The 22242-nt window shown below is 41.5% G+C and overlaps 2 protein-coding genes and 1 pseudogene across 3 annotated transcripts in view; 2 read left to right on the forward strand and 1 right to left on the reverse strand.

Annotated features, from left to right (window-relative positions):
• Positions 1-8472, reverse strand: part of NUSAP1 (nucleolar and spindle associated protein 1) — a 34236-nt gene extending 25764 nt beyond the window's left edge. For both annotated transcript variants that reach the window (XM_019802097.2, XM_002913209.4), the window contains exons 1-2: positions 8033-8472; positions 1940-2008 (exon numbers count right to left, since the gene is read on the reverse strand). In XM_019802097.2, the coding sequence (XP_019657656.1) occupies positions 1940-2008; positions 8033-8137 (174 nt within the window). In that variant the 5' untranslated portion in view covers positions 8138-8472. The remainder of the gene's footprint in view (positions 1-1939; positions 2009-8032) is intronic.
• On the forward strand, positions 8472-19278 carry OIP5 (Opa interacting protein 5). The gene is made up of 5 exons (XM_002913210.4): positions 8472-8822; positions 9069-9135; positions 13182-13304; positions 14257-14338; positions 18824-19278. Exons 1-5 carry the CDS (start codon positions 8501-8503, stop codon positions 18917-18919), a joined length of 690 nt encoding a protein of 229 aa, XP_002913256.3. The 5' UTR covers positions 8472-8500; the 3' UTR covers positions 18920-19278.
• Positions 19279-19423: 145 nt separating this feature from the next.
• On the forward strand, positions 19424-21373 carry LOC117802380 (annotated as a pseudogene).
• Positions 21374-22242: the final 869 nt, after the last annotated feature.

Below are 22242 nucleotides of genomic sequence, written 5' to 3' on the forward strand. Positions count from 1 at the left end.
TTCACTCCTCCTGTAACCTTAGATAAATCAACTCTTCATATCAGGTCTTCCCAGCTATCTATGCTCACTATTGAGGGCACCTGGGTGGCTCAGTCGTTTGAGCAGCCAGCTCTTGATTTCAGCTCAGGTCATGATCTCAGGGTCCTAGGATTGAGCCCTGCCACAGGCATCCTGCTTATTGGGGAGTCTCCTTGAGGATTCTCTCTCCCTCTCTCTCTCTCTGCCCCTCCCCCCACATGTGGTTATGCACACCTTCTCCCTAAAAATAAATAAATCTTTAAGTTTACTTTTTTTTTTTTAAATTTTATTTGAAAGAGAGCATGAGCGAGAGCAAAAGCCAGGGGTGGGGGGGCAGAGGGAGAGAGATAAGCAGACTCCCCACTGAGGGGGGAGCCCAACGTGGGGGCTTGATCCCAGGACCCTGGGATCATGATCTGAGCCAAAGGCAGACACTTAACCAGCTGAGCCACCCAGGCGCCCTAAGCTCACTATTTACAGATTCGACACTTAGGAATTCTTTATCTGAATGAATTTGGACTATCGTCATGCTTTTGTGAAATTTTCTCAAAATGGAATGGCCCCGGAGATGTTGAATCTGAAATATGATAGATGATTTTACTCTATTAACTACCATCCAAACTAAAATCTTGATTTCAAGTGGCACTAATCACATATCCTTAACCATTAAAAGAATTATATATAGAGATTGAGATTTAGTTGATGCAAAATCTTAAAGCTAGAAGTCAAAATTAATCCTTTTTTGTTGTCTATTTTAAGTTAATTAAACTTAGAATCAAAAATTTTACCTTACATTTTAAATTTTTATTTATGTTTATTTTTTAAGTAAGCTCCATACCCAGCATGAAGCCCAATGAGGGGCTTGAAAACAGGACCCTGAAATCAAGACCTGAGCTGAGATCAAGAGTTGGATGTTTGGGGCGCCTGGGTGGCACAGCGGTTAAGCGTCTGCCTTCAGCTCAGGGCATGATCCCGGCGTTATGGGATCGAGCCCACATTAGGCTCCTCCGCTACGAGCCTGCTTCTTCCTCTCCCACTCCCTCTGCTTGTGTTCCCTCTGTCGCTGGCTGTCTCTATCTCTATCGAATAAATAAATAAAATCTTAAAAAAAAAAAAAAAAGAGTTGGATGTTTGACTGAGCCACCCAGGCACCCCAAAAGAATTTTGAGTATTAACAGTTTTAAGTGTTTATAACCTGGAATACAGAGATGATAAAGATGGGGGGGTGGCAGCTAAATTTTCAATTCATATTTATATTTACCTTCATTTCCAGATAGATAATGGATGCTCTTCAAAGCCTAAGGCCTTAAGGCCTTTCTGGATTTTCCTCTATGTCAAGTTTAGAATCCTGGCCCTAACACAGCATCCACTGACTGTGTCAGGCCCTGTCAAAACCTTCAGTCTGAGGCAGCCATGACACCCCCTCCCCTACCACTCTGGTTTCCAGTTCACCACAAGCCACTCTCACAGGCCCTATTTCATTTGATTTTCAAAACATTCAATTCGGCAGAGCAGATGTTTCCATTTTAAAGAATAGGAAACTAAGAATTAAGTCATTTGAGTCTTCCAAGATCAAATAAAAAGAAATGACAGAACTGCTACTTAACCTGGATTTTGGGGGGCTTCAAATCTTGTTCCTTCCTTGATCATACCAAGCTAACTCTCATAATGTTTGGCAACTAGTAATTAATTAACTTGGCATTTTTATGAGAACATCATCAGTGAGTAGGTTACTCACTACTAGGTAGTTTCTTTATAACAAATAGTTATTATCAAAGGATTTATTATTACCAATAATGATCTTTTTTGGGATAAAAAGGAAGTCTTAAGTCATCACTAGTTGTGTTTACCACTCATTCATTAAATATAATTGTTTTCGTATTTAATAGGTGGTAAAAAAATATATATATATATTACTTACCTGATTCTCATTTTCTTTTTTTGCCTCATGTTCAAGGTGGGTTTTCAAGGCTTTTAACAACTTGTCTGCCTGCAGGAGAGTTAAAGACTTTATCAGTAGGGCCAAAAATCAAGTAAGCAAAAAGATAGGTTATTAACTTTCTCATTTTTGAGGATAATTATTCTCCTGTTCTTACACTCCTCAAATATCCTCTGGGCAGGCTCTGGAACAGAAGGACGACCAACACAGAATTGGCCCCACCCAGATTTCACGGGAGAATGGGGAAGTCAGACAGGGAAAGAGGCAATGACGACAGACACTCTGGGCGAAGTGCCAGCATGAGGACACCCAGGCTGTTGTGCAGGAACACAGGTGGGCTCGGCCGCCAAGGTCTGGACTGCCGGGATAGACTCGAGCAGGCAACTGGCCATAGCAGTTCCAAGATGAGGACATGAGGTCTGTAGTTGCTGAGGTCTGAAGGATGAACTGGACAGTGGTGGCCACAGAGAAGGGGTAAAGAAATTGCACGGGAAGGCAAGAATGAGGGTGGAGTTTGGGGAACTCAAGTTCAGTGTGGCTGGAGCGTGGAGCTGGTCAGGGAAGGGGAGGGAAGACACTGGGAAAGTGGGCAGGGGCCGATCCTGCCAGGCCTTGTAAGCCTGTTAAGAGCAGGAACTCTACCCTCAAAGCGAAGGGCAGCGTCTCAAGAGTCAGCAGCAGTGCAGCAGGGTGACCAATCCTGCATTACTCAGAATGATCTAGCAGGACAATGTGCAGGACGCGTTTGATCGCAGAAAGACAGAAGCCAGCAAAGCAGCTGGGGGCTCTTACAGGAAACCAGGAAGGACTGCGGCCTGAGCTAGAGCAGGACCAAGGTAGTGTGGAGATTCAAAACCTTTTTAGGAAGTAAAATCAGTATGAACTCAGGGGTTGAGGAATAGAGAAGCTTTATTACACCCAGGTTTCTGGCGTGGGCAGCTGATGGGACATGGTAGGGGTCTCTCGGATAGGGAATGCCGAATACAGGCAGGCTTCGGGAAGAGAAGGGTTACAGGTCCCTGGGAGAAAGGGGCTCCTAGTTTCTCTTCCCACCCCGAGAAATCTTCCCTTCCTGAAAGGGAAATATAATCTGACTGGTTCTATTTTCTTGTGCTTTTAAAAGGTCAAGCATATTGTTTGGGTTGTCTTTTCCTCCTCTTCCACTCAGCCAGGCAGCTGAGACCCCGAGATTTCCTTCTCAACGTGGGCCCAGCCCCCACATCTCATACCACTTATCATTGGCCGTGTGTCCAGGAGAGAACGGCAGAGATCTGGATTTGGTTTGGGCTTTAGGGGACAGGAGAGGCTGTGCTTAGGGTGTAAAGCACATCCCCCGGCCGGTCTACCAGTATGCCCTGCATCGAGTTCTCAGGCACCATACAGCTAGTAATAAAGTGGTGCGTATTTTCTACTGTTGTTCCTTGAATCTCTCTTGGGCTCTTCTCTGTGAAGGGGGTGATTGGCAGGACAGAATTCAGGCATTCTTGGTTCTCCAATCATTTTTTCCCCAACCACTTCCTAGAGGTATGATTGACACACCGGTTATAGATATTTAATATACACAATTTCATGTGTTTGGAGATAAAGATACACCTGTGAAACCATTATCACTGTCATAAACCTCTCTGTCACCAATAGTTTCCTACCGCCCCCTTTGGGTTTTGTCTTTTTTTGTTTTTGTTTTTTTGGTTTTAGGAACACTTCACCTAAGACCTTAGCACATTTTTAAGTATACCGTAATGTTAATCATAGGCTCTATATTGTACAGGTTTCCAGACTTAAAATACCACAAAAACCTCATCAAACATGTGACAATGATGATACAAGGTACCTGTGGCAGAGCCAAGTCAGGGCATCTAGCAGGTTGAATGCTATGGGGTGACGCTCAAGAGAGCCAGACAGGAGGTACAGCTGTTAGTACCAGCAGGTAGTCCCTCATTGCCCAGCAAGCATTTATCATGCTGCACACCGTTCCAGGCGCTGGAGAGACAGTGATGAACCAAAGAGGCAAGGTCTCCACTCGGTAGGAACCTCCAGGGGTGTACTACTAGGGAACAGTCTATTAATGAAGCTCAAAATAAATGATACGACATCAGGGGCTACCAGAAAATTAAACTGGGGACTGGGGTAGGGTTCTACCTGAGTTAGGAGTCTCAGGAAAGGCCTCTCAGTGTGGTGACTTTGAAGTGGAGATGTGAACGAGAAGAGTAGCAGGGGAAAATGTGGGGGAGAGCATTCCAAGTAGAGGGTACACCAAGCCCTCAGGTGGGTTAGTGAATGGGAAGGACAGAACGAAACCAGTGTCGTGGAGCGTGGTGAACACTGGGGTGAACGGGGGCTGGGAGGTCAGAGAGGGAGCCAGAGGCTGGGTCAAGTAGAAGGGTATAGGCCACGGCAAGGTGTGGATTTCTTCCTCATAACTTTTTGTTTTTTAAAGATTTATTTATTTATCTTAGAATAAGAGGAACAGAGCCTGGGGTGGGGGTGGGACGGGGGCGGTGGTGGCGAGAGGGAGAGGGAGAGAAAAACTTAAGCAGACTCTGTGCTGAGCTTGGAGCTTGACGTGGGGCTCGAGCTCATGACCCTGAGACCATGACCTGTGCCAAAACTGAGAGTCACATGCTTAACTGACTGAGCCACCCTGGCGCCCCTGCTTATAACTTTTTATTAAAAATATGTCAAGTCCAGGGGTGCCTAGGTGGCTCAGGTCATGATCCTGAGGTCCTGGGATTGAGCCCTGCATCGGGCTCCCTGCTCAGCGGGGAGCCTGCTTCTCCCTCCTCCTCTGCCCCTCTCCCCTATTCATGTTCTGTCGCTCTCTCAAACTAATAATTAAAAAAAAATTTTTTTTTTTAAAGATTTTATTTGAGAGAGAGAGACAGCGCACACAAGCAGCAGCAGAGGGAGAGGGAGAAGCAGACTCCCCACTGAGCAGGGTGCCCAACTCAGGGCTTGATCCCAGGACTCTAGGATCATGATCTAAGCCGAAGGCAGATGCTTAACTGACTGAGCCATCCAGGCGCCCCAAATTAAAACACAAACAAACAAACAAAAACAACTTAAAAAACAAAAGTCAAGTCCATAGAAAAGTTGAAATATAATAAACACTCTTATCTTCCCCACCTAGATTCAGCAATCATTAATACAGTCTCATATTTGCTCTATGGTAATGTGTTTCTTGCCACCCTACTTAAAAATAAGTTCTAGCCAACACGATACTTTCCTACTAAATACATCAGCCCCATCTCCTAAAAATAAGGGGCTATTCTCCTACATAACCTCTAATGCATTATCATACCTAGGAAAAATACTAATTTCCTAATATCCTCTGATATGTAGCTCACAATCAAATTTCCTCAATTGCCTTGATTTTCAGCTGTTTTCTTTTTAAACACATTTCCCTCCAAATCAGGACCAAACCAAGTTTCTCACATTACATTTGCAAGAGTCTGGATTTTATTTTAGGTGTGAGGCAAGTCAATGGAGGGCACTGAGCAGAAAAAGTTTCAAATATTGCCTTGATTACAAGAGAATAACTACCGTGAGGCAAGAGTAGAGGCGGGAGACCAGCAGACAGGCTGTGGCCAGGTCCGCAGCACTGGTGATGGTAAAGAGAGGCCAGATTTCAGGAGTGAAAAGTGGTGAAAGTGGTTCGAGCAAAAAGGAGTATTCAATCCTGCTGAATACTACAAGCTTTGGAAAATGCAGAGCCTAGTGGCCTTGGTAAGAGCAATTTCAGTGGAAAAGAACGGAGAAATTGAGCAGAATGAAGGACAAGTGGTCAGGAGAGGTGTTTTTTGTTGTTTTTGTTTGTTTGTTTTGTTTTTTACGATGGAGGATATTAAGACTTGACTGCATCCATTATGGAAATAAGCCAGCTGAGTGGGAGAAACTGATGTAGGAGGAGCTAATTGCAGGTGTGTAGCCCTGGAGGGGCACAAGGATCCCCAGCACAAACGGCAAGGCTGCCCTTAGGCAAAGGTAGAGTACACCGGGACAGATGTGGGATGGCCTGAGGGTTTGATGGTGGAAAGATGAGATAATGTTCGGCTGACTGAATCTATTTTTCCATGACCTGTGAGGAAAAGTCATCAAGTGAGGGAAGGGAGCCTATTTGAGGTGAGAAGATAGGAAATAACTGTCCTCAAAAACGGGAAAGTTAACGACTACCAAGGAAGCACTCGAGAATCAAATGCTCATTTTACAATTTATGGTCATAAATATAAGTTCAGTCAACAAGGTTAGGTGATTTTCTCCAGGCAAGGGTCAGCTGGTTAGGAACAGAGAAAGGGGGGTGCATAATCACAACACCAGTATTATACCCAACAAAATTAACAATACCTTAATAACTAGTCCAAGTTGAATTTTCTTCAATGGTCTCAAAAGTGTCTTTCTGTAGTTGCTTTTAATAAAGCCTTATATGGTCAACTTTGTCTGGAAAATAGTACCTCTCAGTAAGTATTTATTGACACCTACTGTGTGCCAGATACTGTGTGCTAGAGAGGAAATGGGGTCAGTATCGACCAGAAATACTTTACTATTCCACTCAACGAAAACGGAATAAATCGGCTAACCCAGATCAGGTGCCTCAAGAGAACTACAGGTGGGGCTTTTAGAAAAAGATCTCACTTGCAATAGCTCTTCAGAGGCCCAAATGGTTGTAGGGTCTTAACTTTATCCAGAGCTCTGAACTCAGGAAGCCTCCACTGCAACTCTCCTGCCACCGACTGGAGCATTATTCTAGCACTGCCAACAAGTGATTGAAAATGATTATTCAGCATCTCCCACATAAAATGTACTGCACTTAGTGTTGTGAAGACCTTCCAAGGAGCATGGATGAGATTCTTGTTCAAGCAAGTTTACTTTTAGTGGAGAGAATAACGTAATACACAAATAACCAGAGTGCAAGGTGAAAGCCTGTAAGCGCTCAAAGAGAGTACCTGAAATTAAACTGCTTTAAAAGCACATAGGGTTCCTGGGATTACTGGAGTGGTGGAACTGTGGCCAAGAGACCGACGAGAAGGAGATGAAGTGATACTTCTGTTGGACACTGAAGAGCAGTTGGAAATTATTAATGCAAATAAAGAAGAGGGAGAGAGAGGGAATCTGAGGCCAAAGGGTCAAAATTAGCAAAGGCAGAGAGATGGACTAACGTGCCAGGTGTCCAGGGACCAGCACAGGCTGGATGCTATACTGTCCTGGAGAAGATTCCAGCCAGACTGCAAAAAGCTTAAGGAATTTAAGATAAGGAATTAAGGCTTTGTTTATGAAGTAGTACTGGGGATCCCCTTAAAAACTACAGCTCAGAAGTATCTCCAAAGACACTCCTTTACTATTAAGCCTTAACAGGTACCTGGGCACTGATAATTTTAACTCACTTAAAAACATTTGTAATGCCTGATTTAGGCATTCACTGTGTAAATACCACGCCCTGCAGAACACACCTGCAGAGTGCCCGTATTTTGCGGGAAAACTCCACTGAAGAATATATAACCCCCAATCCCAAACTGAATCCCCACATTTTCCCCTCAACGTTTTGCAGCATCGGAGTCAAAGACCTTACCGGTTTTGAAACAGAACACTACCACAATAGTAATCATAAACGAACGATCATGCCAGGTCAGGGCTGAGTTATAAAAATTTATCCATGGGATGATCCTCTAAAATCATCCTTTCTTCCAGGTCCTCCAATAAAATATTAAGAGATTTGGGGCTCATTTACAATTCACCAAATTGTTACTGTTTCGAATTTTCCAGAAGCCAAGGCAATTATTTCCGCGACTGCCTAACAACCTGAATTAGACACAGCATCCCCGAGCTTTCTGGGGCTGCATTTCCTAAATTAATTCCAGAGTACTTCCAAGAACACCAAACCGAACAAACCCTTTTGAAGTCAAGGCCTATGAGAGTCTCCAAAAAAATCAGCCTCAAAATAAGATGAATACTATGGCCCCCTTTCCGTTTTGCGTAGCTGGAAGGAGAGCTGGCTCAGTCCCCGGGGTTCCCGTGCGGTCCCTTCCCACCACGTCTACCGGAGGCCGCTCCACCCTGCCCCGCCCGCTACCGGCTCCGTACCCTCAAGTTAGCCCGGAGGCCCAGATTCTTGGCCAAGCTCTGCAGGTCGCTGTATTTGAGGGAGTCCAGCTCCTCAAGGGAGGGTACGGCCATGGCGAGCTGCATCCAGGCGACCACGCAGAGGACGCGTACTCCTCCCTCAGCAGCGCAGTTCAAAACTCTGGCGCCACTGTAAGCGTTGGCTAAACCGAACTTTATAGAGAGTTTAAATTGAAAATGCTGCACTTCTATTGGTTAAAAATGTCCTGAAGGCGGGGTTTCCTGGCATTAACCAATAGAAACTATGATTCTCCACCCATCAGACGCACTTTTTCCGCCCCAACCCTCAACATCACTTTGGCGCCGAAGGGCGTGTCCAGGCAGCGTGTGTGGGGCGGAGCCCCCGGCTCACGAAGTCCAATGAGGATTAAGGAACCGTGCTTGGGCGGGGCCAGGTGCTTGTTCGACGGAGGCGCGGGCTGCAGGAAGATGGCGGCTCGGCCCCGGAGGCATCGTTCTCGGTATGCAAAGCTTCCGCGGGGTGACTTTTGTGATGGCGCAAAGAAGAAAACAGACAAACACTCTTGTATGACTTCTATGGAGTGGGACACACAGGTAGTGAACGGGTCCTCGCCACTTGGCCCCGCAGGCCCGGGGACGGAGGAGCTGCTCTCCGGCCCGCGGCTGCCGTCGTGGCTACAGCCCGAGAGGTGCGCCGTGTTTCACTGCGCACAGTGCTACGCCGTGCTCGCTGACTCCGTGCACCTCGCCTGGGACTTGGCGCGGTCCCTCGGAGCCGTGGTCTTCTCCAGTGAGTGGGGGCGGAGTCTGAGGAAGGCGGAGGAGGGCCAGAGAGTGGGTTCCGCTTTCTCACGGGATGGTCCAGAGCGGGTGGAGAAAAAGATGGGTGAAGATTTGGAAGGAAATTAACGCCTTTGCCAGGGGTGGGGGCAACTTTTCGTGATTTTTGTGGCAATAATGAGTTTATCTGTAAGGGGTAGGTTTTCCTTTTCAGGGCTTCACAGGTACTCCTCCTGACCCGTGTTTGTCTTCTTAGGAGTCACAAATAACGTGGTTTTGGAAGCTCCCTTCCTAGTTGGCATTGAAGGTTCGCTCAAAGGCAGGTATGTACTGGGAGTTCTCTATTGGTTTCTAGTCCCTCACTTAGTAAGGCTGAGGAGTGTAGAACCGACATGCACAAGGGGAAAATGATTTGTTCTTTTTTGCGCTAGAAGAAAAGTTTATTCAGTCCTTACAGTGTATTTGAAGGATGTTTCTTTTACCTGTTTGAGACTTGTAGGAACTTGATGTGTTAATGAAATGGAAAGGTTGTATTTGTGTATAGATTTTAAGATCTTTCTGAGGGCCCTATCTCTCTAGTGGCTTGTGCAAGGGAACTTAGGCTAAGAAAGTTATGTCTGGTATGGGAAAGGGAGAAAAGTTCCTTTTGGTGTATAGGGAGAATCTATAAACTACAATCCTTTGAGATAACGAGGACTTTAAAATTTCCATTTTACTTAGTGTTTGTAATAAGCCATGGTAGGACTATTTCTTCGGTAATCCAGGGAATCTGGGGAAGAACACAAGTTGAATGTTAAGTATTTGAATATTGCCCTTAAACTTTGCATCCAGTCTGTGCGGTGATCTACAAGTGACAATGAAGTGCTCAGTGAATTTAGTATTACAAGGCTCCATAATTTTGAGCGTTGGCTTTTATAGCAAAACAATTCATTCTGACCACAGTTTTAGGGTATAAGGTATAGGAATTCTGAGTTGCTTTACTCAGTAACCAGAGTCTTGCAGTTCCTCTTTTCCAACTGAAATACACTAGCGCTCCTTACCAGAGTGTCCTCTTTCCACCCAAAGGGAACAGGGAGAAGAGGAGTGCTGGCTTGCTTGGATTTGGGTTATTTGCGACCAGAAGCAGAAGCTCTCCAAATATCTTGCTTAGATTAGGATAATGCGTCTAGACACATGCTGTCCAGCACTGTAACCATTAGTCGCATGTAGCTGTTGAGCACTTAAAATGTGGCCATCCTGAACTGAGAAATATTGTGAGTGCACAATACACACTGGATTTTGAAGACATTTTTAAAAAGATTTTATTTATTTGATATTTAGTACAAGCAGGGGGAGTGGCAGGCAGACAGAGAAGCAGGCTCTCCGCTGAACAGGGAGCCGGATGTGGGGCTCGATCCCAGGACCCCGGGATCATGACCTGAGCTGAAGGCAGACACTTAACTGACTGAGCCACCCAGGTGCCCTGGATTTTGAAGATCATCAAAAAATTCAAAAAAATTAATAATTTAAAAGTATTGATTACATGTTGCAATGATATTTTTTGATATATTGGGTAGTATAAAATGTATTAAAACTAATTTCATCTGTTCCTTTTGAATTTGTTTTTAACAAGACTAATAGAAAACTTTAAATTACTTATATGGCTCACATTATGTCTCTACTGGACAGTACTGATCTAAATGGTTTGTAAAACACTAGAGGGAAATTCCCAAGTATTTGTGTACTTTTAGAATTAGGAGAGGCATGGGCAGGAAGAGATTTATTATCAGGAAATGGTTCGTGTAATTACAGAGGGTGAGAAGTCTCAAGAGCTGTAGTTGGCAAGCTGGAGACACAGCAGAGCCAGTGGATTAGATTTAGACCAAGTCCACAAGCCTGAGAACCAGGAGAGCCAAAGGTGTAAGTGCCAGTCCAAAAGCCAGAAGGCTTTAGACCGAAGAAGAGCCTACATTTCAGTTCAAGTTTAAAGGCAGAGGGTAAAATACAATGTCTCATCTTAAGGCAGTCAGGCAAGAGGAGTTTCCCTTTACTCCTGACAGGGTCAGCCTTTCTGTTCTATTCAGACCTTCATCTCGTTAGATGAGGGTCACCCAAATGGGGAGGACAATCTGCTTTACTTAGTCTACTGATTCAAGTGTTAATCTCATTCAAAAACACTCTTAAAAACACATTTAGAATAATGTTTGACCTAATAATTGGGTACCATGTGGCCTAGTCAAGTGGAACATAAAATTTAACCATTACTTGTTAACTTGGCACCCATATGCATCTCTTAAAACCATACTTAACCTCCAAATAAAGACAATAACAAGGTCATAATTCTGTCTAACATGTTACAACTGTCCTGCATACAACTGAAAATACATTAACCCCTTCTCTGAAAAAGGAAGTCAAGTTCTTAAATAACATTTACATTTCTCTTTGATCTCTCATTAAATACTGTGATATAAAATTAATAATACATAAATAGAATGATATAGTTTGACATGATATAAAATATGATTTTATGTTATATAATAAGGGAATAAGAGAAGAACAGAGATAAACACTCAGACACAAAAACCTACTCATAACAAGGTAAGGAGGAAATACTTATGATAATTACAGTCTCATTTCTGTAACTGGTCACTCATAGCTGTATTTGTAACCACCTTCTTCCACTACCCATCTGTATCCCCTTTTGCCTTTAGCAAGCACTCAGCTGGTCATAGTTCTTTACCAGCTGTGGTAATGCAAATCTTCATTTTTGAAGGATTTGACCCATTAGCAGACTAATAGTCAATGAAATATTTTATATTGCACACATAAGCATAATTTGGGGATTTTTTTCACATTTTTGCCCTGTGCCATAAATTAGTATCCATCAGACATTTTTCTTTTCTTTTTTTTTTTTTTTTTAAAGATTTTATTTATTTATTCGACAGAGATAGAGACAGCCAGCGAGAGAGGGAACACAAGCAGGGGGAGTGGGAGAGGAAGAAGCAGGCTCATAGCGGAGGAGCCTGATGTGGGGCTCGATCCGAACGCCAGGATCACGCCCTGAGCCGAAGGCAGACGCTTAACCGCTGTGCCACCCAGGCGCCCCCATCAGACATTTTTCTATACATACTGCGCTTTGTCTGATACCATTAATTCCTACATAGGAATTAAATCAAATTAATGCAACTTTATTTCATGGCTTGCTTTTTGGTTACTGTATTCACAAAAATACAGTACGACATGTGTGGTGTGGTACTTAATTTACCAATGAATTGGGATACTGTGTTGCTTGGTCTTTTTTAGTATCCATTGACGTGAATCCTTTTCTTGGTCGTCATAATGATTTTTATACTCTGTTGATGCAGTTTTACTGCATAGTATATTATGTTTATACAAATACTTTTTTTCCTTACCAAACCACTTTAAAATTGTTTTCAGGTGGTGCCTGGCTCATACAACTCTTGATCTCAGAGTTGTGAGTTTGAGCCCCATGTTGAGTGTAGAGATTTCTTAAATAAATAAATAAATAGTTTTCAGTACATGCCCGATGAAACATAGTTAATTTTTTTCTTAAAACATTTCTCTGTAGTATTTAGGATGCCTGGGTGGCTCAGTCCGTTAAGTGGCTGCCTTTGGCTCAGGTCATGATCTTAGAATCCTGGGACTGAATTCCGTGTCAGGCTTCCTGCTCAGTGGGGAGCCTGCTTCTCCCGCTGCCTGCTGCTCCCCCTGTTTGTGCTCTCTTTCTAACAAATAAATAAATAAAATCTTAAAAAAAAAAAAACATTTCTTTGTAGTATTTGGGTATGTGTTATGTACCAGCAGATATGGTGAGTGACTTACCCAAGTGGTTTAACTAGAATCATTACCTGTTTCCTCATCCAGTAATCTTTCAGAGGATAAAAGAAAAGAAAATATATGGCTTGCTAGGGTAATAAGATTTCTTTTCTTTTTTCTCTTTTGGTATTTTGTCTGGGTATTTTCTTAAGTTACTTTTTTGTTACATCTGCAAAAGAAAAATCCTGATTTGAGTTCTATTAATAAATTGTTTAGTAAACCCCATTCAACTTGATTATTTTTCTTAAGCTAGAGATTGGTTTAATGGTAGCTAATTTATATAGTCATGTGTAGTTTTATATGTTTAAGTGTTAATCTGATTAGTTAGCTCTTTTTCTGCTTTTCAAATGTAAATTATTCTATAAGTGACAGTTGTACATCCATAATAATATAGGATGTAATTATATGAAAAGCTGAGTCAGCCTTTCTCGAATATGACATTTCTTTAGTCTCAGTCCTATTATAGCACAGTTTTTAGGAGCACTGGTTCCTGAGACTGGTATTTTATATTTCTTCTCTGATTTCCTTACCTATATCCTGTTTTTCACTCCAGCACTTACAACCTTTTATTCTGTACTTCCTGTGGGATTTCCATTGGTTTCCATTTGTATTCTACCCATGCTGCTTTGGCTGCCTTGAGAGGTCACTTTTGCCTTTCCAGTGACAAGATGGTATGGTGAGTAGACTTAGATATTCTTCATCAAATACATTTTAAAAGACCTTCCAGAAAAGGCAGAATGTTTGTACCAAAGAAAATGCTAAAGCAAGGCACTGTCTCTTACACAGAAAAGATGGGCAGTGGGATCAAAATATACTTTCATAACACTATGCTTATTTTAGATGTCTTATAATCATACCATGTCTTAATAAACCTATAATGGAATAAATGAGAGGATATTCTTTTGTTACAGAAACTTCTGGAAGGTAAGCTTATTGCAAAATAATGTGTAATAGACATTTACTGGGTTTGTGCCCGCCCCTGTTTTCTTTCCCTATAGAGTGGGATCTTGTGGCCATGTTTTTATCATGTGTGATACCACTTCCAGGTGATAGGATCAAGAATGAATACCTGACCTAAGCTAAGCCAATCAGGCTTTCTACTCTAGGAATTTGAAATAAGGACCCAGAGACACAGGTCATTGTAGATGGTACTGGTGCAGAGCTTGGGAAATGAAAGCTCTAGGTTTAAGGTAGCTATCTTCTACGTTATGCATGTAGATGCAGCAAAATCTGGTCTGCAAAAAAGAATGAAGCAGATAGATACCCGAAGAAAAGTAGGCAACCAACAGCGTTTGTCACCATATGATTACTTTTCTTCTAACTGCTATACTATTTAGTTATTCGTACGACCTGGTTTGTGTGTTTGACCTGGTTTGTGTGTTTAGTTTGTCATGGGATAATTTTGTCGTACGTATTCCTGGCTGGCAAGGGGTGAGCTGAGACACAGAGTCTCTGATGATTTCTTAATTGAGAATTTGTTTTTCTTACAAAATACAATATGAATGTTGAAATGAAAATCTGTAAGGAGGCTGTCTTTGCCTGACATTGCTTTAGAGGACAAGTTTGGTTCATTGATAATCTTATCTGTAGTATGATACTAATATTTTCTCTCTACATTTTCTATCCAGCTATCTGTTAAAAACAAAAGCCATAGTAAGTGCATCTGAGATGGATATTCACAACTTGTCTCTGCCAGAAAAAGTTGCAGAGGTAAAATTTCATGATGGTTGTATGTTTCCTATAATACAGGCATACCTCAGAGATATTGTGGATTCAGTTCCAGACCACCACAGTTAAACACCATAATACAAAGCAAGTCAGATTATTATTTTGGTTTCCCAGTGCATATAAAAGTTATGTTTATGCTATACTGTAGTCTATTAAGTGTGCAATAGCGTTATGTCTAAAAAAACAATGTATATAACTTAATTCAAAAATACTTTATTGCTAAAAATGCTAACCATCATCTGAGCTTTCAGGGAGTTGTAATTGTTGTTACAGATCACTCCAATGAATATAATAATAATGAAGTTTGAAATATTCTGAGAGTTACCAAAATGTGACAGAGCCATGAAGTAAGCAAATGCTGTTGGAAAAGTGATGCCAGTAGACTTTCTTACACAGGGTTGCCACAAACCTTCAGTTTGTAGAAAACACGGTATCTTTGAAGTACAATGAAGCAAAGCACAATAAAATGAAGTATGCCTGTATAGACAGTTCCTGGCAGTTTATTCCAATGATTTTGGTGGTGATGAAATGGTGTAATAATCCAATAATCCTTTATACCTGGTTTGGCATTCCTTATTGAACTTGGGACACAAAGCTGAATATTTAAGGTCCAGTTCAAGAGAAGGAAGAAAGCTGCTTAGCTCCTGCAAGTCCTATACTCTCCCCTCTGTGCTGGGAATGGACACCATCATCTGTCTTAGATCTGTACTTTCTTTCTTTCTTTTACTGTCTTTTTAAAAGATTCTATTTTTAATCTCTACACCCAACGTGGGGCTTGAACCTACAATCCTGAATCAAGAGTCATAGGCTTCTCTGAATGAGCCAGCCAGGTGCCCCAGATCTGTCCTTTCCGTTAAGCACTTCATGTTTAGATGTCTCAGGAAAGAGTGGTGAAACAATCATTAAGAATTCTTATTTAAATGGGTTTTCCTAGTGGTCGATAGTTTTGAAGTTGAAGAAAGCAACTTTGTTTTGGTAGCTTACTCTCTCTGAGTGGAAATTTGGCTATAACTTTACTAGTCTCAGAACAATCTTAGAATTCATTGTTCATTTTGTTTTTCGTATTGTTAATAGTTTATTCCTTGCACATTATACATTTTGTAACCAATGGCATTTATTTTCCAAAGTTTAAGTATCTTTTAGGACAGGGGAAGAGTGATTTTGGGGGGTGTTGTTTTGCATAGCTAACTAATGAACCATTCATGAGCTAACTCATGAAACCATGTTCTAAGCCAGGTGTTGTGAACTTCTTCTATAAAGGACCAGATGACAAATATTTTAAGCTTTGTGACCATTCATCCTCAAGTACTCAACTCTGCCATTGTAGCGCAAAAGCAGCCATAGACAATATATAAACAGATGCCTGTGGTGTGTTGCATAAATGGGCAGCAGGGTATCCTGCAGTCACAGCCAACCTTCACTCTAAGCAACCAAGTTGATGAGAGGGGTCAGTAACTATTTTCATTGGTATGTGAGATAACTTCTGGAATGGCAGCCTGAGGAACTCCACAGCAAAACTGCCATAACTGAATAAAATTACAAAGGAAACAAACATTTTAAGTCTGTAAGAAATTTTCCTCAAGGCATAAGGCAAATGAAGAGACATTTATTTAAGAAAACCTACAAAACCTCCAAGAACAATGAAAGCCTGTGGCATTTGAGCCTGTTCCCTCCCTCTCATGCCTGTACCTCGGAGAAGGAAGGAGAAGGAAGGCTCTATCGGGGTGGGTAGCTGTAGCCAAGAGCAGTGGGATCGTTTTTGCCCTAGCTCCCAGTTGAGGGCTGTGGTATCTTCCCAGGAGGGGTGGGCTATCAGTAATTCTCATCAGGAGCTCCATTCCAGTCACAAACAGCCCCTTGTAGGTGCAAGTTCTACCACCCGCACAGCAGGCTAAGTACCAGGAGCCCATTCACCCTTCCCCCAGCATGCAGGTGGGGCAGAGGTGTTACAACGGCAGAGGTAAGCCAGGAAGAGAAGTGGGCGCCTATACCCAGCACTGTGCTTATGAAGCGAGACACTCCTCATTCCAGGAGACACTGGCCCCTAGGTTAGGAGGAGCCGGGGTAAGAGGCAGATTGTAAAAACTGCCCCCCCTCCCCCCGCCACACAAGGGAACTGCTGCCCAAAACAGCATTTTGAGTAAGCAATTAAGAGGAAGCTGGTCGTTCCATGAGAGCAACAAGCTAAGCCATAGATTAGTTAGAAGGTTACCAGACAGAACCGGGGAATAGATAGCTAAGAAGAGCCCCTCCTGCGGTCAGAACAACAACAAAAAGACTGGCTACCAGTCTTTCAAAGACTACCCCTACCAATGGGGGGAGGGGTCCTGAATTTAACTGGATTAGACTCTTGAGCAATTTCCGTCCCAGGGCATTGTCAGAAACCGTAGAGCAGTCAGCCCAATAGTGAAGGCGAGCAGCTTGACATGAAAATCAAGAAACACTGAACCACCGTCCTTCCAGGTGACTGACTGCACTTGCTCAAGCCTGTGTTCTCTGGGGACTGACAGCAGAGTCTCACACAGGTGGGGAAAAGAGGTATCAGTAAAACAGTCTAGCCAGCTCACTGAAACAGATAAGCAGACAACAATAAGCTGAGGAGTGGGTGTTTAGTATCCAGAGTTGCTATAATATATTATTTAAAATGTCCAGTTTGCACGGTGCCTGTCTGGCTCAGTGGGTGGATGTGTGACTTGATTTTGGGCTTGTGGGCTCGAGCCCCATGTTGGTTACTTAAAATAGTTAAAAAAAATTTTTTTTTTTTTGCAAATGTTCGGTTTGCATCAAAAATTAGGAAACACTCAAAAATTAGAAAACACTCAAAGAGGAAAGTATGACCCATACATGGGATAAAAAGCAGGCATGTAAAACTGCCTATGAAAGAGCCCAGATGTTGGACTTACCAGAGAAAGTCTTCGAAACAGCTGTTATAAATAAGGTCCAAAAAAACTAAAGGAAACTGTTTAAGTCAAGGAAGGTATGATGTCAATATCTCATCAAATAGAGGCTATCCTTAAAGAGTTAAAAATTACAAAAAACCAGCTGGAAATCCTGGAGTTGAAAAGTACAATAACTAAAATGACAAATTCACTAGAGGGGCTCAACAACAGATTTGAGCTGCCCAAAGAAAGAATCAGCAAATTGGAGATAGACTGATGAGGTTATGGAATCCGAAGAAAAAAGAACGAAGGAAGGTGACCTGAGCTAAGACATCTCTTGGGCACCATCAAGCATACCTAAATATTCTTTGGTAAAAGGAATACATACCAAAGGAGAAGAGTGAAGTAGAAAATATATTCAAAGAAAAAATAGTAGAAAAATACCCAAATTTGATGAAAAACATTAATTTACATATCCAAAACCTCAACAAGCCCACGTAGGATAAACACAGAAGAGATACATACCCCAACATATCGTAGTAAAAATGAGGAGGAAACAAAATCTTGAAGGCAACAGAGAAATGATTCACCACATCCAGGAGGTACTCCAATAAGACTAAGGCTCTAAAGTTACCTATTTAATTTAAGCAGGATTTCCTGAGAAATTTTGATTATTCTTGTATTTTGGATGATAATAAAAAGATTTAGTGTATAGTACAAATTATGTCAGAAATAAGATTTTGTTGTTGTTATTAACCTCATTTCAACAGAAGATTGTCATCCATAATTCTGTATTCAGTGATAACTTCAGCTACTAAGCACTTGTATGCTAAATAATACCATTCAGTTTGGTTCTTGCTTTAGCTATTCTTAGGTAAAAGAACTATTGAAAATTACCTAATTACCACAAACACGGGTTCTTAACCCAACAACCAAGGCTACTTTTGAAGGCCATTAGCAGAATATTGAAGAAAGGCATCTGTTACTGTGAACAAAGTGGGGAAAAAAGTTAGATTCTTGCCACTAGAAAAGGAGGGGAAGACTAAATTGATGCTGCTCTCCACAAACTTTCTTACCCCACCTTATTCTTGTCTTCCTTCCCAATACTTGGCGTTTAAACCTGGCGAAAAGGGGTAGGAAGGAGGGAGACAGAGAAGCAGTGAAGCTGTCTTTTTTATATGAAACTTTGTATCTGAGTATCTTACTGTGCTCTGGGTTTATTGCATAAAGTTCTTTCAGAAATAGAACAAGCATATTTATGTAATGTGTTGAGACATTGCCAGCTCTCAGTCACTAGTTTAAATTTGAAGTGGCTTCTAGAATCATCAAATTGAGTGTTAAGATGCCCTGATACCGGGGCACCTGGGTGGCTCAGTCAGTTAAAGCATCTGCCTTCGGCTCAGGTCATGATCCCAGGACTGGGATCAAGTCCCACATCAGACTCCCTGCTCCAGCGGGGAGCCTGCTTCTCTCTCCCTCTGCCTGCGGCTCTGCCTACTTGTGCTTGCTCTTTCTCTGTTAAATGAATAAATAATAAAATCTTAAAAAAAAAAAAGGTGCCCTGATACCTATTCATTTTTCTTCCCAGCTGAAAGAGAAGATAATGTTAACACATACTCACTTACATTCACTGATGAAGATTCTGAAGGAAGTAACTCCCGACCAGCCCAAGCCAGAAAACTGATCCAGAATTAAAGCTGAAGTATCAGGTTCAGCCCTTACTTATGTCTTCTATCAACAGGTGCTATTTGATCATTTCTCCAGAAAGATCAGCTTCAAGAAGGGAACAGTGGTTTATTATGCTTAGCTGTAGGCTGATTTTCTAAGTGATTTGTGAAGCTGAGATGAGAAACTAAGGAAGCTTCTGTCCGGTTTTATAGCTATTTGCCTTAAGAACTTATTTCAGCTTATCAATTTCACAAACACTTGTTTCTGAAAACATATTTTCCTGCAAATTTAGGTTGATTAGGAAGCAATGTCCTGTGAATGGTCTGATATAAAGATGCATGGTTGTTATGAAAATAAAGTTGTATTTAATGTTGACTACTGTTATTTCTACATGGAGCAGTTGTTATGGTGAAGATGGAGAAACCATTTTTTTCTTATGTAAAGTATAGGTACATATGTATTCTGTAGGTAATATTCAATAAGTTAACTGGATAATATACAATTTATCTTTTCATTTCTAAACTGGGTAATAATGAGAGGAATGATAAACATCAAGCATTCACCAAAATGGTGTTTTTTCATGTTTTGCTTTATGTACCACGTAGGCTCAGTACCTTATCATATTCATTTAATAGAAGTATACTGGTACTCCCTACCTGCACAGAGTTTATAATCTCAATAGAGGTGGACATTCAAATAACCACATGAATACATGTGAAATTACTACTCCGTCTGGAAGAAAAGGGACAGAGAGCTACCAGCACATACAGCAGGTAACAGACCTGGTCTGGGGGTCAGGGAAGGCCGCTCTGAGGAAGTGACATTTCAGCCTTGGTCTGAAAGAGTAGGAGTTAATTAGGGAACGGAGGGGGACTCCTGTGCAGAGGCCCTTAAAAGAAGACGTGCAGGAGGTGCACCAGTGGCCAGAAGCCAGAGGGTGCAAGGACTTACTGGCCTTCTGAAGCATATTTGTTTTTATCCCAAGAACAATGGAAGCCCTTGAAGAATTTTAGAGGAGGCAGCGTACGGCAGGATTGGTTTCACTTTTGTAGAACTTCATTATGGTTGCCTTGTGGAGAATGGGTATACAGGGGCAGCAGGCAGACCGCTGAGGGGCTGGCAAGAGCACAAGCCAGATATGATCTAGCCAAGTGGTGGTGCATAGAAAAGTGGACCTGGTTCAGATGTCGCTAGCAGCCATTTTCTTACTCTTTCCATCCTTTCCACTTTATACTGAGTAAAGGCCATTTCCCTTTAGAAATATTTGAAACAAGAAAATTCTGATTTGCTTTATACTTTTGAGTTGCAAAATTTGATTCCATAAATAAGGGTGAAGCCTCTGGCAACAAATAGAACCAGAAAAACTCTTACTTTCTACTCCTAAAGAATGGACCTAATAAATTTAATACTATATTGAATCATCCTGGGGTTTTTATTATCTGTGGGTATGTTCTTATGTAGCTATTTTCCTTAACCTCTGGAACTGCTGATTTGGAAGAAAGTTAAATGGAAAGTTAAATGCTTGTACTTAACATCAAATTAAGCTGGCTGGTTTTAAGTAGTTTTTTCCCCCAAATACAAATTACATGCTTACTCTAGAAAAACAATTCATGCATAGATGTAAGACAAAATAAAGGCTGCAAAGCGTGCTTCCCTTTCCATCTTTAAGAGGCGTAGGATAGCATGCTGGGAAGCGAGCAGGCCCTGCAGCCAAACTATTTGGATTCACATTGTGGTTTGGACAGTTACGAGCCACGAACATGAAGAATTTATTTCAACTCTTCTTGTAAAATAGTGATTAACGACTAGGGTTGGTTTTTTCCTTTTCTGGGGACAGCATCCATAGGCATTCAGAATGGTCCAGTGTTTGACATACCATTGAAGGCTGTCCTACAATACGGCCTCTAACAAAACCAGGCTGTCCCAAATCCCTGGTAATAGAATCGTTTACCTTGATACCAAGAAGATGGGGAAAGCCCCAACATCCACATGTGGCACGTGCGCAGGCTGACTTCAGGGAGTCCATGCTGAGACCTGCAGTTCTTACTGAGGTGGTCTAAAACGAGAGAATGCGTCAGCAGGGCCTAGGGTGGTTCCATGTGTGCTACATGTGTTCGTGACAGGATCAAGCGTGCTTTCCTTATTGAGGAGCAGAAAATCATTGTGAAAGTGTTGAAGGCACAAGAACAGGGTCAGAAAGTTAAATTAAAACATGAAGCTTTTTGGAGTAATAAAAAATTCAAAAGGCTTGTTCTGTTTAAAAAAAAAAAAAAAAAAAGCTATGGGTGCCTGGCTGGCTCAGTCAGAACATGCGACTCTTGATTTTAGGGTTGTGAGTTTGAGCCCCACATTGGGTGTAGAGATAAATAATCTTAAAAAAACCCAGGGCTATAGTGAAGATTAAATGAATTAATGAATACATCTAATGTAATTACAGCAGTGCTTAGCACATACTAGGTGCTCAATAAATATAATAATCTTTATGCATGTGGATATACACGTACAGACAAAACAAAGGCAGTTTTATCTTTCACATTATTCTGCAACCTGCTTTTCACACAATAAATGTCACAACTTTCCATACCAGCGCATATGCAAACTACCTCATTTATTTTAACACCTACATGATTCAGTGATGTGAATATATCAGAATCTAACCATTCTTATATTGGATCCTTGTATCTATCTTTGCAGATCTGTACTGGTATTTCTGTAGGAGTGATTCTTAAAGTGGGAAAGTCAAAGGGCATGTCCATTTACAATTTTGATATTATGCCTTCCATAAATGTTACACTGATAGTCTCACACATGGTTGACTTTTTAAACAATACTTTTAAAGGATAACTTTAGGTGGTATAAGAGTTCCTACGAAAGTCTAACAAACATCAATGATCGACTGATATTAACAGATATTAAGTCTACTTTGCTACAGTTTGACATCATTTAGCACTCCATATATATTGAATACAAGTGTTTTCAAAATTCCATAGTTGTTAAGAACAATAAAACTGCATACTGAAGTTCCTCCTGAGTTGTAAACTTTTAAGCTCCTAAGTTAACAGCAGAAACTATCTCCGTTTTTGTAACCCTACTATCTAGCACAGTACCTGGGAGTGGACTGTATCAGTGTGTGTGCTAAATGATTAGTCATAAATCACAGGAAGGAAATATTACATTAGGAATCATACCACAAAAACCACGTAGCTTTTGTTTCTCTCCACTTGACAATAGCCAATCCTAGGGAAGTTTGTAACATCTACTTTCTTACTTTAAACTTAAAAAAAACTTTCCCCTGAATCAAGAAGGATCTTTTTTTTTTTTTTTTTTTTAAAAACAGGC

The sequence above is a fragment of the Ailuropoda melanoleuca genome, chromosome 5 (genome assembly GCF_002007445.2).
Source record: "Ailuropoda melanoleuca isolate Jingjing chromosome 5, ASM200744v2, whole genome shotgun sequence".
Taxonomy (NCBI): domain Eukaryota; kingdom Metazoa; phylum Chordata; class Mammalia; order Carnivora; family Ursidae; genus Ailuropoda; species Ailuropoda melanoleuca.

Bases quoted from the DNA above. Each gene is read 5' to 3' on its own strand.
- OIP5 (XM_002913210.4), top strand. From the start codon at position 8,501: ATGGCGGCTCGGCCCCGGAGGCATCGTTCTCGGTATGCAAAGCTTCCG. The intron at 8,823-9,068 runs GTGAGTGGGGGC...TTGTCTTCTTAG, and splicing joins CGGAGCCGTGGTCTTCTCCA to GAGTCACAAATAACGTGGTT. The intron at 9,136-13,181 runs GTATGTACTGGG...TTTTCACTCCAG, and splicing joins GAAGGTTCGCTCAAAGGCAG to CACTTACAACCTTTTATTCT.